Consider the following 16196-nt stretch of genomic DNA (forward strand, 5'->3'; position numbering starts at 1 on the left):
TGTTATTCTAAATTACAGCACTGCGTCGACTACAGCCGTTATGAAATATATTAAATGTAATCGCCACTGCGAATTTGGACAACTATCAGCTGTAGAATGGAATGACGACAATGAAAATTTGTGCCGGACCGGGAAATCGAATCCACATTTCCCGCTTACCGCGAGCGGTCGCCTTACAATTTTGCTACCCGCACACGATTCACGGCCAGATCTAAACTTGCATACGTCGTCAACCAGGCGTCTACAACCTGAACTCGTACATCGACTATGCATATTCCCGTACAGACAAGACATTTACTTGAAAGTCGCTTGCCCGGTGTCGGCGGATAAACACGGGACGGTAGTGCCTGTGTTATTCTAAATTACAGCACTGCGTCGACTACAGCTGTTATGAAATATATTAAATGTAATCGCAACTGCGAATTTGGACAACTATCAGCTGTAGAATGGAATGACGACAATGAAAATTTGTGTCGGACCGGGACTCAAAAGCGGATTTCCCGTTTATCGTCAGAGTTCGCATTTTCATTTGGCTATTCGTGACGACTCAGACCAGACCCATAATTCCATACGTCGTCAACCATATGTCTACGGTCTGTACTCGTACATCGATATACAATATTCCAGTACAGGTGGGACATTTTACTTGAAAGTCGTTCGCCCGGTGTCGGCGGACAAATTCGACATTGCAGTGCTTGTGTTATTCTGAATTATGACACAAAGTTCCTTTGGACATGCTTGTCTTCCTAAATCAATGGACCGATTTCAACCGAACGTGGTACACATATCACTTACTGTCTGGAAAGAATCGCTCTAGGGATAATAGCCAAGTTCCTATAAAAAGGATGAGGGTGGGGGTAAAAAAGAAGTGTAGCCCATGATGCGTGAATACCCAGACTTTATCCATCCAGTTTTTGAGAATGAGAGCCTTACTTAGTGATTTGCAACAAATTTTACACATAATTTCAAATCTTTACGAATCTTTTACTCGCTGACAGCACCCCCATAAAAAAGTTTATCGCTTAATACATTTTCGCTGTTCATGCAGTAAAACTGCCGCATCATGCATGATATTTTAATTTATTACTTCTTTACTACTAACTCTATTGGCACCACATCTTTCAGATAGCATAAACAGTTACGCTTTATATACCTGCAAAAGCTATATCACTATATGGCTTTCTCTGCCTTGTGATGACTGGGTGTTGTGTGCTGTCCTTAGGTTAGTTAGGTTTAAGTAGTTCTAAGTTCTAGGGGACTGATGACCATAGATGTTAAGTCCCATAGTGCTCAGAGCCATTTTGAACTATATGGCATTTAGTTCAGGAGTTATGCCGCCACAAACAATGAACTGCGTGAAAACGAAACCGCAGGGCGAAATTCGCTCGTACCTTGTATATAAATATGAGTGAAATACACTGAAGAGCAAAAGAAACTGGTACACTTGCCTAATATCGTGTAGGGCCCCCGTGAGCACGCAGAAGTGCAGAAACACGACGTGGCATCGACTCGACCAATGTCTGAAGTAGTGCTGGGGGGAACTACACCATGAATGCTGCAGAGCTGTCCATAAATCCGTAAGAGTATGAGGAGGTGGAGATCTCTTCTGAACAGTACGTTGCAAGGCATCTCAGATATACTCTATAATGTTCATCTCTGGGGAGTTTGGTGGCCAGAGGCAGTGTTTAAACTCAGAAGAGTGTTCCTGGAGCCACTCTGTAGCAATTCTGGACGTGTGGGTTGTGCATTGCCCTGATAGAATTGTCCAAGTCTGTCGGAATGCACAATGGACATGAATGGATGCAGGTGAAAGACAAGATGCTTACGTACATGTCACCTGTCAGAGTCGTATGTAGACTTACCTGGGGCCTCATATCACTCCAACTGCACACGCCCCACACCGTTACAGAGCCTCCACCAGCTTCAATAGTTCCCTGCTGACATGCAGGGTCCATGGATGCATGAGATTGTCTCCATACACGTCCATCCACTCATACAATCTGAAACGAGACTCGTCCGACCAGGCAATATGTTTCCAGTCATCAACAGTTGTTGATAGGCCCAGGCTAGGTGTAAAGCTTTGTGTCTTGCAGTCATCAAAGATGGACGAGTGGGTCTTCGGCTCCGAAAGCCCATATCGGTGATGTTCCGTTGAATGGTTCGCACGCTGACACTTTTTGATGGCCCAGCAATGAAATCTGCACCAATTCGCGGAAGGGTTGCACTTCCGTCAAGCTGAGCGATGCTCTTCAGTCGTCGTTGGTCCCGTTCTTGCAGAATCTTTTCCAGCCGCAGCGATGTCGGAGATATGATGTTTTACCGGATTCCTGACATTCATGGTACACTCGTGAAATCGTCGTGCGGGAAAATCCCAACTGCATGGCTATCTTGGAGATGCTGTGTCCCATCGCTCGTGGGTCGACCATAACACAACGTTCAAACTCACTTAAATCTTGATAACCTGTCATTGTTGCAGCAGTAAGCGATCTAACAACTGCGCCAGACACTTTTTGTCTTACAAAGGGGTTGCCGACCGCAGCGCGGTATTCTGCCTGCTTACATATCTCTGTATTTGCAAACGCATGCCTACACCACATTCTTTGGCGCTTGTGTATGTTAAATACATGTGACAAGTGCATACGCGGGTAAAGCCGCGGATAAAATGCTCCTTCTAAATCCCTGGATCGATATTAGCCAAACTATCTTTAAACGAATAATGTGGGGGTAAGAACCAGCAACCTCCGTGTGGGGATGATAATCTGGAGAGAGAAGGGGGTGGAGGAGAAGGACAGACAGAGAGAAGGTGGGAAGAGATGGACACAGATATGGCGGAGGACGAGATGGACGGGGGTGGGGGGAGAGAGAAATGAACAGAGAAAGAAAAGGGGAGAAGATGGGCTGAGAGAGGGGGAGGAAGTGACTGAGAAAGCGGGAGGGGCAAATGAACAGAGAAAGGGAAGAGGGAGGAGGAGATGCACAGGAAGAGTGGGCGAGAAGAAATGGACAGAGAAAGGAAAGACGAGAAGACGGACATAGAGGGGGGGGGGGGGGCACAGAGAGAGAGAGAGAGAGAGAGAGAGAGAGAGAGAGAGAGAGAGAGAGAGAGAGAGAGAGAGAGAGAGAGAGGGGCAGGAGTAGACGTACAGGAAGAGGAGGGAGGAGGTAGACAGAGACAGGGGTAGGAAGATAAGGACAGGGAGAGGGGGGAGGAGCAGGTAAGAGGGGCCTGGAACAGATGGACAGCGAGATGAGGGGAGGAGACGGACAAAAGGGTCTTGAGCAGATGGACAGCGAGACTGGGGTGAGGGGGGGGGGGGGGGGGAAGAGATGAACGGAGAGAGTGACAAGGAAGACATGGATTAATATAAGGTTGGAATATATACATACTCTGGCAATGCCGGGCACTCGGCGAGTTATGTTACACACGCATATTACACTCAACAATAACCCATAAGAAATGTATCTGTTACAACTCATACTGAACGAAATTAACATACATGTGGCCGGCCGAAGTGGCCGAGCGGTTCTAGGCGCTACAGTCTGAAACCGCGCGACCACTACGGTCGCAGGTTCGAATCCTGCCTCGGGCATGGATGTGTGTGATGTCCTTAGGTTAGTTAGGTTAAAGTAGTTCTACATTCTAGGGGACTGATGACCTCAGAAGTTAAGTTCCATAGTGCTCAGAGCCATTTGAACCATTAACATACATGCATAAGTTTGCACCGCAGAGTACGACTATATCAGATTTGGATACACTACTTCATAAAATGAATTTTGCTTATCCATCAGAAACAGTCCACTTTCACTCAGAAGAGATCTGACGAGTGTGAATCTTCTCGTAGATGCATTGGTCGTCTAAAGCCACAAGCAGGAGCGCATTTTCCTTTTTTGTAAAATGGCACTCAGACAGTTCCAGAAAATTTAAAAACGTATCATCACCGTCTCTGACGATGCCCTCTGCAGCAGGAAACGAAATATTAGACACAAAATTATACTTAAGAAGATGACGTAAATCGAAAAATTATGTGTTATCAAGGATAGAATCCACGGTGAGCACGAGCGACGCTTTTTCAGTTTTAAAAATGACCATTAGAGTGTGCTATTGAAATGTGAAATTACTAATGTTTCTAAATAGGCCATTAGTTATTATTAAAATTATGACAGCCAAAAACCTTGTCCATAGTTTGTTTACGGTGAATGATTAATGAAACAGCGTAAATGGAAATTTCACATGAATCTTTTCGATGGCTAATTTTTTCGATTTTCGTACAAGCTTAACTACATTGCCTCGAATAGTTTCGTTGATCCATAATCAAATACCTTCAGAAGAGACTGTTTACAACTGATTTGCAAAATTTCGCCATGATCATTCCTCTGTCACCACAAAATTTCGTGAAGATCGACCAAAATGCACACCACGATGGAAGAGGAGCGCCATGTGTCTTACCGTGAAGTACAGGGATCCATCGAAATACCGAAGACGATAAGACATTCAGTTTAGCATGAACATTTAGCTGTGAAAAACGTCTGCTCCCGATGGATTTCGCAGGATTCGCCGAAGCTCATAAACAATTGTAACGAAACGCTTAAAATATTAGACCGAGGAAGTGCAAAATCCATATACAATATCGTAACAGGAGATATATTTGCTAAAGTGCTTTTACAGTGTACCTAGCTCTTCAATATCAGTCGTCATAGGCAGCCGGGTGATAATGTATGGTAGCCATTGATAATCGTCCAATCTTATAATCTTGGTTGTCACAAATATGTAACTTTATTCAGAATACGTCACGATTTCCTAAGCTGTGACTAGATTGATGCCTAATAGCCAGGGCCAGTTTAGCGACACAAACCGCCGCTTAGGGTGCCAGAGGCACGACAACTGTAACATTCCTATACAGGACGTGTCACAATTAGCACTGGCCGCTTGGGGCGACAAGCTGAGAGGGACACACAAGTGCAAGATTTATATACAGTGTGTATCGCAATCAGTAACGCAAACTGACAACGGCGAAAGGCTAAAAGTAAAACGAACGAGCAGTAATGAAATTTACAGTCTTGGCAGTCTCAAATATGTGGCTGTTTTTTTAAGAATATGTTACATTTTCAAACGTTGTGGTCAGGTTAGAACCTAATAACTCAGTTAAAAAAACTACTTGCTCACTTCATTTATGAAGCAAAGGGAATTATCAACGAACAATATCATCGTCTACCAACATCTGACTCACAAGTCACTTCCCATAATTTATCGTACAGTTATTATACGCACGGCGCATCGGAAAGCCGAGTACACCATAAATGCACTAATCGTAGCAGTCAACTGTCTGTGCGCTCCAAGGTAAATCACCGAGAGAGGTGGCCCAGTGGTTAGCACACTGGACTCGCATTCGGGAGGACGACGGTTCAATCCCGCGTCCGGCCATCCTGATTTATATTTTCCGTGATTTCCCTAAATCGAACCAGGCAAATGCTGGGATGGTTCCTTTGAAAGGGCATGGCCGACTTCCTTCCCCGTCCTTCCCTAATCCGATGAGACCGATGACCTCGCTGTCTGGTCTCCTCCCACAACAACCCAAGATAAATTGAAACCAACAAATGCGGCTCTCTCGCGAAGTACTTGCATGAAAATGATCATCTGTTTCTGTGCTTACACTGAACATGACGCAAAACATTGTTTTATGGACTCGGGGGATAATTCATGCTGAATGGTGTACTACATATAATACGTTCGCCCCAGGTCACCGATGCAACCAGAAACACAACCGCAAACACCGCATCATTCATCATAACAATGCCAGCTGCCACACAGCATTTCAAACAACGGGTTATTTATGAAATTATAGTCTCGTTGGCTGTATTAATTTCATTTATCGCCCATTTGTTTATTTCTGTTCCCTTATCTTAAACAAAAAATTCGTGCGCACTTACAGAAGCTGTTGAAACGTTCCACAACCATATTTCTAGCATTGGTTATAAGACATGAAATATAACATAAATTTTTAAAGTGAATATTTGGAGTAACAATCGAACTTTTCGTACCAAAAAAGTTTTCTCTCATCGTTTCTGTAAAAATATTAACACCGATCCTCGTACGACCCGTTGACGTCTCTCATTTATCCTTGGAAAGTCCATCTTCCCGCTTTTATTTGCAAAGATTTTATGGCGCCGTCGTAGAAATCTTAAAATTAACGTGGAGTTTCCTTGCGGCGGTATCAGTGAAATCTCATGGCGCCTGGCTCTCTTGCAGCAGAGAAGAGAGACCTTAAATAAACTTAAGTACATATTTATTTGATCGTTTCAGCCATCTACGGGTTACAATTATTCTTCTGTTACTGACCGAGCGAGGTGGCGCAGTGGTTAGCACACTGGACTCGCATTCGGGAGGACGACGGTTCAATCCCGTCTCCAGCCATCCCGATTTAGGTTTTCCGTGATTTCCCTAAATCGTTTCAGGCAAATGCTGGGATGGTTCCTTTCAAAGGGCATGGCCGATTTCCTTCCCCATCCTTCCCTAACCCGAGCTAGCGTTCCGTCTCTAATGACCTCGTTGTCGACGGGACGTTAAACAACACTAACCTAACCATCTTCTGTTACTGAATTTTTTTTTTCTTTCGACAGTGTTCTTTCAATCTGTGACTCACTCTTGATCGCTCTTTTCTTCCACAATATTCTTGTATTTTTCTTGCTTTCTCATCGGCGGATACATCCACCATTCCCACTCTTCTTACTCTGAACCTCTCTTTCTTTCCTAAAACTTCTTTACTGATCCCACAGTTCGCTAGACCCCGATGAATTCCTTTCACCCTTGGGACTTGGGTCTTTACATTCTCCTCGCAACTCAATATCTCATTTGCAGCCGTTTTCGGTTCCATTCTTTAAATGTGCCTTCGAAAGTTGGCCTTCTGTTTTTAACTGCGATTGAGATCTTTCCAGGCTTTTCATACAATTACTCCTCGTTCGATCTCAAATAAAATGCAAACTCATCTGCTGATACGTTTTTCGACCTAAAGATCTTCCTTAGAAATCTCCTTGCTTCTTACCCTATTCCCCAGACTTGGATATCGAAGCATGAAGGAATCTGCTATAGCCTTATGGAAAGAATAATTTAGAACAGTCTCCGGACATGTGAAGCACTCGGGTTGTGAAAGGTTCTTTCGGGAAGTTTGTTGATTGTTTTCTACTGCTTCAACTAGTTTCGTTGAGTCAACGCTCGCACTGCGTAAAATACGAAACTTGGCAGTCGAGAAAGGCGGCAACGCAGGCCGGTAGAGACCACGGGCGATCGTAAAGAGTTCCGAGAGCGGCAGCGGAAATTCCGCGCAGGCATCGGCATTCGTAGCGCGGGGCCGCATCCTCCGGCTCGTGCGTCACATGGGACGCAGTCGTCAACGCCGCCCTGTGAGCGTCACAGCTGCTGGCGCCACCGGCGACACGCGCCCACGTGTGTCTGCTGCGGGGATTTCAAACCACGAACCAGCCTGCCCTGCTTCCGCCCCCATCTCTCCCCCTCCCCTGCCCCCACTCCCACCTCACAGTCCCCAATCTAAGATGGATCGAATAGACTGTTTGAAATTCACTCCGTCTCGATGTAGAACTCCACTCTTCAATAACTGGGAATCAGGCAGAATGGTTCCTAGTTGGGAGTATTTGGAAGGGGATTCCTAGTTCGAAAATTTGCCTTGCCTTGATAGTCGATGGTGGCAGCCTTGCTTGATTTTGGCTCGAATGTGCACAACAGTTCCATTGCATACTGTGTTAGATATTAGATGACATTCTGTCTTCCCCACTTAAAAAAGACTATAATTAAAATTCCTGGATGGAAATACACATAAAATATGGGGAAGGCAGCCACCTACCTAAAACACAGACTCAGACTCAGACACACACACACACACACACACACACACACACACACACACACACAGGCACCCCAAACATACATGCTTGCAGTAGCAGTGAAACCGATGCAAAAGTGATTCAAATTATGATGACAGTGCTGAATGAACAAAATATTTAGCCATCTTCTGGTTCTCTCTTCTATCGATTTTGGAAGAACTCAAATGTGCATATCTGCAAGTACCTATTACCCAGAAAATTTCAATGCCATTTTTGGAACACTTAAGAGGCATCTAAATAGAGACAGTAAGCAGTATTTTATCTTCCAATCAAGTGATTGAATGAATGGCTTTTTCTTTCTCAATCAGAGTGTTATATGAGTCATATTAGTCAAGTGCAATTTATATATATTTATCATTGTCCCACAGAACAAAACAAGGCTGGCAACCCTAAGCTAGCATTGACTAGACTGCAAGCACTCTTATAAAGGTACAATATTAGGTTTTGCACAGCATATTTGGCCATAGGATTAGTACCAAGCACCAAATGTGATGTGTGTATTGTTTTTAACAGTCAGCAACTGAATGTTTCTGTAGGGAAGCCAGGGAGATACCACACACAAGATGTTTACCCAAATGATATTAAGATTGGAGTAAATTTAAGAGAGTAATTTTTTTTACCAAATAAGCGGTTAGTGGAAGAAAGTGAGAAGAAATGAAGGAGGGAAAGAAAATAAAAGAAAAGTGGTTAAAGGGGAATGAAGGGAAAGGGAGAGTAATAAAAAGAGGAAGAGGGAGGAGAAGACAGGATAGGCAAAGTGAGAGGAGAAAAAGGGAAGAGACAAGAGGGGAAGAGGGTGCACCCAAGGTAATTTCTTAACCAAATCATTTCTATGAAACTGGTCATTAAAGTGACTAGAGCTTAATCTGCTGGACAGTACAGAATCTGATTCAGTAACCAAAATTAAGAGGTAGTCTTTTTGGGTAACTTCTAACAACATTCAAGTAACATTTCTGGTCTCTAGGAAACAAGAATACTGCCATCATTGTATTTTTCTATAGGAGCTGTACCACAATAGAGTTGACACATGAAAGAAGTAGCATTTTCAACTGGCAGAAAAAGTGTGATATCTGGGTGTTCATTTAATGAACAAGATTTAGTACAAACAACTGTTAAGTGTTTGCTGGCCAGATTTCAGGAAATGGTGAGGGTAATGGATATATGCACAACTGAAAAGGTGTTGAAGTTTCTAGTTGAAATGGAAACTCTGTAGATCAATCCATTGATAAGAATGCAGAGGACACAAGTAGGAAGAAAAAAGGAGAATTGGTAGAAAGCAAACTGATGTGATTGGCCACTGGCTCAGAAAGGCAGTGCTCATAGGGATGAATATTCACAAACAATTCTCATATTCTCACAGGAAGATTTCAGGCAACAAAGAGATATGTAAGAGGTCATTAAAGAAGGTATTTTTCCTGTGATCTCACTGGTGCAACAGAAGAGAAGCACAAATATGCTCAAAGACTGATGGAGTATTGGGTCTGTGCATTAATGGTGGTAGCTAAAGACACATTTTTGAATGTGTTAAGCAAAGAGGAGGGTAGAATAACCCTACACATGTGCACTAGTAAGTATCTAAAATAAACCTTTTGGCTGTTGATAATTTGCCAATTAGACTCATATTAGTGGTGGACTAACTGAAGCAAGAGATGGCCACCCACTAATTTCAAGAACAGGTGCCAGCTTTCAAGCAGCTGTCAAAGGTAGGGTTAGTATAATGAAGTGAAATCTGAGGAAAGGCAAAGTAGAGTGAAACGCACCTTAAAAGCAAAGTACAAGATCCATTCTGCATACAGAAAGAAAGAGAATACTGCGTGAAGGCATATCTTTGCCCCTTGCCTCTATCCAATAGAGTATGCTGCTGGTGTTTCTTCCTGGTAACTGGAAAGAGTGAGGCACACTCCACCTGGGGGCACTGTTTCGGTTTCTGAGATTCTCTCAGTAAATTAACTTACAAGAAACACTATCACTCCCAATCACTCTTTTAATGTTTTTGATCTTTTTTTGTATCATCCACAATGAATAATATAATGGTAAAATAGTCATCACGGTATGTAAACTAATAAAACATCAACACAAAATATTCAATGTCCACATCAAAGCACTCATGGCAGATGTAATCAGCAGAACTTACCTTCTCAGCTACAACTAACGTCAACTATCATAAAAGAAAAACAAATAAGATATGAGGAAGACAGCCAGAGGAAATAAGAAGTCAGAAAGGCTGTCAGTTCAAGTGAACAAAAGAAAAGCAGTAGTAGAGAACTGGCCAGCCTTACTAGGTTCAAATGGTTCAAATGGCTCTGAGCGCTATGGGACTCAACTGCTGAGGTCATTAGTCCCCTAGAACTTAGAACTAGTTAAACCTAACTAACCTAAGGACATCACAAACATCCATGCCCGAGGCAAGATTCGAACCTGCGACCGTAGCGGTCTTGCGGTTCCAGACTGCAGCGCCTTTAACCGCACGGCCACTTCGGCCGGCTGCCTTACTAGGTGAAAAAGCATGAGACTACTGTGACCTTTGCCAGCTATTGAAACTCTATGTCACAGCAAAATTAAAATTCCAGAAGTATGCATTTTCCAAATAAAAGCAGGCAGGTGGAGGGTAATGAGATGCAGGGAACATGTCCGATCTCATGCAATCTGTTCTTGGGTGATGGTGGGACAGAGACTAGGCACAGACCAGGTGCAGTGAGAGGGGAACCTGGCATATCTGGGTGACTGTATGGACAGAATAAATCTGCATTTGGCTCATCTGGATTAGAACGATTGGCCAACTATAGAGTTACCTCACCTCAGTTAATCTTTCAATACCTCCTGCTCTAACACATTTTCTTCTTTGTTCAGTATTGCATTGTAGAAGTGGTGTGTACACACTCTGTGTGGACTCCTGAATAAAGAAATTCAAAGTGATGAGAAGGTGTTTCCTAGCAGTTCTGCAGGGAATAGACCCTCTAGCGAATGGAAATAGTAAGTGTTTGAAAATGAAAACACGGGATGCAGTAAAATAGATGTTTCCCACCAATTCAAATACTTGAGCCTGAGGAATAATAATGAAATTCTGACATTCTCTGGTAAAAATCTTCTCCAGTAATTCAAGATACAATTTCACATTGATCTGTTTGGTTTCTATATCTAGCATCATTTGGATACCTAATCTTACAGTTAAATTTTGTAGGAAGGGTCTAGTAGAATGTAAAATACTTTAGGTTTGAAGGAGACCTTCCACTGGAAAGAAGATGCATTGACTCATCGATAGGTGCACACAAAAGAGTTTTCCTTCTTTTGTTTGTGCCTACTAACCACTCATTGCTTCTTCTTTTGGTGAGTGGTCTTTAATCCTAAAGTATTTATACTTTTATGGCTAGTATTTTTAATTTGAGTGTGCAATCAAGAACAAGTGATTTGGTATTTTCATGTATTATATTAATCTGGAAAACTGCCAGTCTTTACATTTCAGTACATAATTCATATACATTTCATGTCTTTTGGTAGGTAGACAGATCTGAAATGCATCTCACAGTTTTTTTGAGACTGATTATATTTTATTGTAATTGATCACTATTCCATGTAAACTAGTATTTTAGTGATTACATTTTTAGATATGCTGGCCAATAATTTGTTTTGGACATGTGTAGGAGAGAAATGGCCTATGAAGTTAACTAACTGGCTAGTCTTCTTTTTATCTTTTCAGTTTAAGATTTTTGGCTCCAGTTTTATGTTTATTCAGTCCAGGAATATTGCAATTTATTGCCATAAAACAAGACAATGTTGACATATGCTTTAAGTGCCTTTGGGAGGAATCATGAATTGAGGATGAGGTGAAAGACTGCCAAATTGTTATGTGATTGTAATGAGAGAGATTATCAGCTGAATTTCCAAAGCTGTCTAGTATTTTTTTTTAGTTAATATTGGATTGGTTTCTAATAGTGCAGTTCATGACCTAAGTTCATGGCCTGTAGAAAATAAACTAATGCTAAATCACAGTAAGATTCAGTTTTTACAGTTTCTGACACACAATTCAACAAAACCTGACATATTAATGTCACAGAATGGGCATATGGTTAGTGGAACTGAACAGTTCAAATTTCTAGGTGTTCAGATGGATAGTAAACTGTCATGGAAAGACCTTGTTCAGGATCTTGTTCAAAGACTTAATGGTGCCTTTTTTACTATTCGAAAGGTATCTGAAGTGAGTGATCATTCAACACGAAAATTAGTCTACTTTGCTTATTTTCATTCACTTATGTTATATGGTATTATACAGGGTGTTACAAAAAGGTATGGCCAAACTTTCAGGAAACATTCCTCACACACAAATAAAGAAAAGATGTTATGTGGACATGTGTCCGGAAACGCTTAATTTCCATGTTAGAGCTCATTTTAGTTTCGTCAGTATGTACTGTACTTCCTCGATTCACCGCCAGTTGGCCCAATTGAAGGAAGGTAATGTTGACTTCGGTGCTTGTGTTGACATGCGACTTATTGCTCTACAGTACTAGCATCAACAGGTTAGTGTTCATCACGAACGTGGTTTTGCAGTCAGTGCAATGTTTACAAATGCAGAGTTGGCAGATGCCCATTTGATGTATAGATTAGCACAGGGCAATAGCCGTGGCGCCGTACGTTTGTATCAAGACAGATTTCCAGAATGAAGGTGTCCCGACAGGAAGACGTTCAAAGCAACTGATCAGCGTCTTAGGGAGCACGGAACATTCCAGCCTATGACTCGCGACTGGGGAAGACCTAGAACAACGAGGACACCTGCAATGGACGAGGCAATTCTTCGAGCAGTTGACGATAACCCTGATGTCAGCGTCAGAGAAGTTGCTGCTGTACAAGGTAACGCTGACCACGTCACTGTATGGAGAGTGCTACGGGAGAACCAGTTGTTTCCGTGCCATGTTCAGCGTGTGCAGGCATTATCTGCAGCTGATTGGCCTCCACGGGTACACTTCTGCGAATGGTTCATCCAACAATGTGTCAATCCTCATTTCAGCACAAATGTTCTCTTTACGGATGAGGCTTCATTCCAACGTAATCAAATTGTAAATTTTCACAATCAACATGTGTGGGCTGACGAGAATTCGCACGCAATTGTGCAATCATGTCATCAACACAGATTTTCTGTGAACATTTGGGCAGGCATTGTTGGTGATGTCTTGATTGGGCCCCACGTTCTTCCACCTACGCTCAATGGAGCACGTTATCATGATTTCATACTGGATACTCTACCTGTGTTGATAGAACATGTGCCTTTACAAGCATGACACAACATGTGGTTCATGCACGATGGAGCTCCTGCACATTTCAGTCGAAGTGTTCGTACGCTTCTCAACAACAGATTCGGTGACCGATGGATTGGTAGAGGCAGACCAATTCCATGGCCTCCACGCTCTCCTGACCTCAACCCTCTTGACTTTCATTTATGGGGGCATTTGAAAGCTCTTGTCTACGCAACCCTGGTACCAAATGTAGAGACTCTTCGTGCTCGTGTTGTGGACGGCTGTGATACAATACGCCATTCTCCAGAACTGAATCAGCGCATCAGGGATTCCATGCGACGGAGGGTGGATGCATGTATCCTCGCTAACGGAGGACATTTTGAACATTTCCTGTAACAAAGTGTTTGAAGTCACGCTGGTACGTTCTGTTGCTGCGGGTTTCATTCCATGATTAATGTGATTTAAAGAGAAGTAATAAAATGAGCTCTAACATGGAAAGTAAGCGCTTCCAGACACATGTCCACATAACATATTTTCTTTCTTTGTGTGTGAGGAATGTTTCCTGAAAGTTTGGCCGTACCTTTTTGTAACACCCTGTATTTTGGGGTAATTCTTCTCATTCTAAAAGGATATTTTTGGCTCAGAAACAAGCGGTTCAGGCAATAAATGGTGTAATTTCATGAACCTCTTGTCAACCCCTGTTCACGAGTTTGGGTATTTTGACATTGGCCCTCAAAAAAAAAAAAAAAAAAAAAAAAAAAAAAAAAAAAAAAAATATATATATATATAAAAATTAATAGAGGGAAACATTCCACATGGGAAAAATATACCTAAAAACAAAGATGATGTGACTTACCAAACGAAAGCGCTGGCACGTCGATAAACACACAAACATACACACAAAATTTAAGCTTTCGCAACAAACTGTTGCCTCATCAGGAAAGAAGGAAGAAGAGGGAAAGACGAAAGGATGTGGGTTTGCAGGGAGAGGGTAAGGAGTCATTCCAATCCCAGGAGTGGTAAGACTTACATTCCCTCTATTATAATCAAGCTGTGTTATGATGTTCCTAACAAAGCACTGTTGAGAAATTTGCCTACGACACACAATATCAAGAAACAATACACAATCTGAACATAGCTAATGTTAGTATCAGATAAAACAATGTTCACCTATTCATTTTTGAATTAGATATTGCAGAAGTAGTGTGTGTTTCAACAATCCTACCTCTCCGGTGAGTAAACAGCACATTATCACACCCAGGGACCACCAATCCACAGCATGACCATAGGGGTCCATACTAACTATGTCAGGAGCTGGAGAAAGAAAAAGAAAGTATGACATGATCAATTCAAAATGAAGTACAACACACAGATACCAAATCAACAGTTCCTGAAAGCAAAACATACAGATAGACATATTTGCAACGACTACAAATTTACATGACATTACAATGAAACTAATTACTGCACTATTTCTTACACATTTTGGAAGGTGACTGTCAACAGCCATTAAGTAATGTATAAAATACAATCTGAACCATCACCTTTTGTTATTTTAAACCCAAATATCTATAGGTTTTGGTCTTGGACCACCCTCATTAATGCTATCCAAAGATACCAATAATTTTTTGTATCTTTGGATAGCATCCATGAAGATGGTCCAAGTTTGAAACCAGTAGATATTTGGGGTTAAAATAAAAACAGCTGATGGTTCAAATAAGCATTTTATACACTATTTTTTACAAGGAGCTGCTTTCTCCTAGACAATACAAAAGCTTTAAAGTTAACATAGAAATGAAAACAAAGCAAATTTTATCCACATTTTATCAAGACACAGAAAATAAATAAAAAAATTTAAACATCTTTAAGCTATTTCTTGTACCATCAGTAGTGATGCAAAAACAGGAAGGAAGGAAGATCAAGGTTTAATGTCATGTCAACAATAAGATCATTTAAGACAGAGCATGAGCTCAGTTTAGGGAAGAATAGGAAAGGAGAAACCATCAATGCTCTTTGAAAGCCACAGTACAAGAATTTGCTTAAAGCAGTTTAGGGAAATAACAGAACATTGAAATTCAATGGCCAGACAGTGATTTGAATTGCCATCCTTTCGAATAAAAGTTCATTGTCATACCAGCACGCCACCTCGCTCAGTGGAGTGTTGCTAACTGTGCTAAGATCATGTGAGGTGATGGCATTCTCATCATAGGTGTGACCTTCATTTAGCGGAACAACCTAAAGCTACTATGTGCATTAGCAGTAATGAAAAAGAAAAAAGAGCAAATGAAAGTTGTTAGTACTAAGATACAAGCAAAAAATATATACCAAATGATAATACAAAGTCCTACAAACAGTTAATATCTGCTTTATCAATATCACCAATCATAATAACGGTTTTGCGAGTCAGTCCTGGGTGAAAGTATGTAGCTGGATAACTGTATGAACAAAGTGTTTGGAAATGCAGTCCAAAGGGATAAACCAGAACATAATCAGTAAGCTCATAAAGGTGTCAATGCTTCCTTTGTACACAGAAGGAACACCATGGCTGTAATCAGTAAGCTCATAAAGGTGTCAATGCTTCCTTTGTACACAGAAGGAACACCATGGCTGTATCATGAGGCTCTCTCTTCATTTTCATACAAGTTATGTAATTCTTGTAACAGACCAACTTCAGTGAACATTACAACACCCAGGAAGAATGCTCTGAATAATGCAAACTTAAAGGCTGCGTAGTGCAGTGCATCAATAGTAAATGGGTTGGGTTGGGTTGGGTTGTTTGGGGCAGGAGACCAGACAGCAAGGTCATCTGTCTCATCGGATTAGGGAAGGACGGGGAAGGAAGTCAGCCATGCCCTTTCAAAAGAACCATCCCAGCATTTCCCTGGAACAATTAGGGAAATCATGGAAAACCTAAATCAGGATGGCTGGACGCGGGATTGAACCGTCATCCTCCCGCAACAGTAAGTGACAAACACTCCAGAGACGATGTGCACAGAAGTTTATAAGCACCCTCTTTCGTGTGACCAGGAAATTCAATGTTACATTAAGTTCAGTTGAAGGGCCAATAAAGGA

At 41.9% G+C, this 16196-nt stretch overlaps 1 protein-coding gene across 1 annotated transcript in view; it reads right to left on the reverse strand.

The window, feature by feature from the left end:
* Positions 1-16196, reverse strand: part of LOC124576444 (serine/threonine-protein kinase S6KL) — a 194900-nt gene that overhangs the window by 99640 nt on the left and 79064 nt on the right. Inside the window, exon 8 of the mRNA XM_047131207.1 lies at positions 14350-14438. Coding sequence (XP_046987163.1) covers positions 14350-14438 — 89 coding nt within the window. The remainder of the gene's footprint in view (positions 1-14349; positions 14439-16196) is intronic.

The sequence above is a fragment of the Schistocerca americana genome, chromosome 1 (genome assembly GCF_021461395.2).
Source record: "Schistocerca americana isolate TAMUIC-IGC-003095 chromosome 1, iqSchAmer2.1, whole genome shotgun sequence".
Taxonomy (NCBI): Eukaryota; Metazoa; Arthropoda; class Insecta; order Orthoptera; family Acrididae; genus Schistocerca; species Schistocerca americana.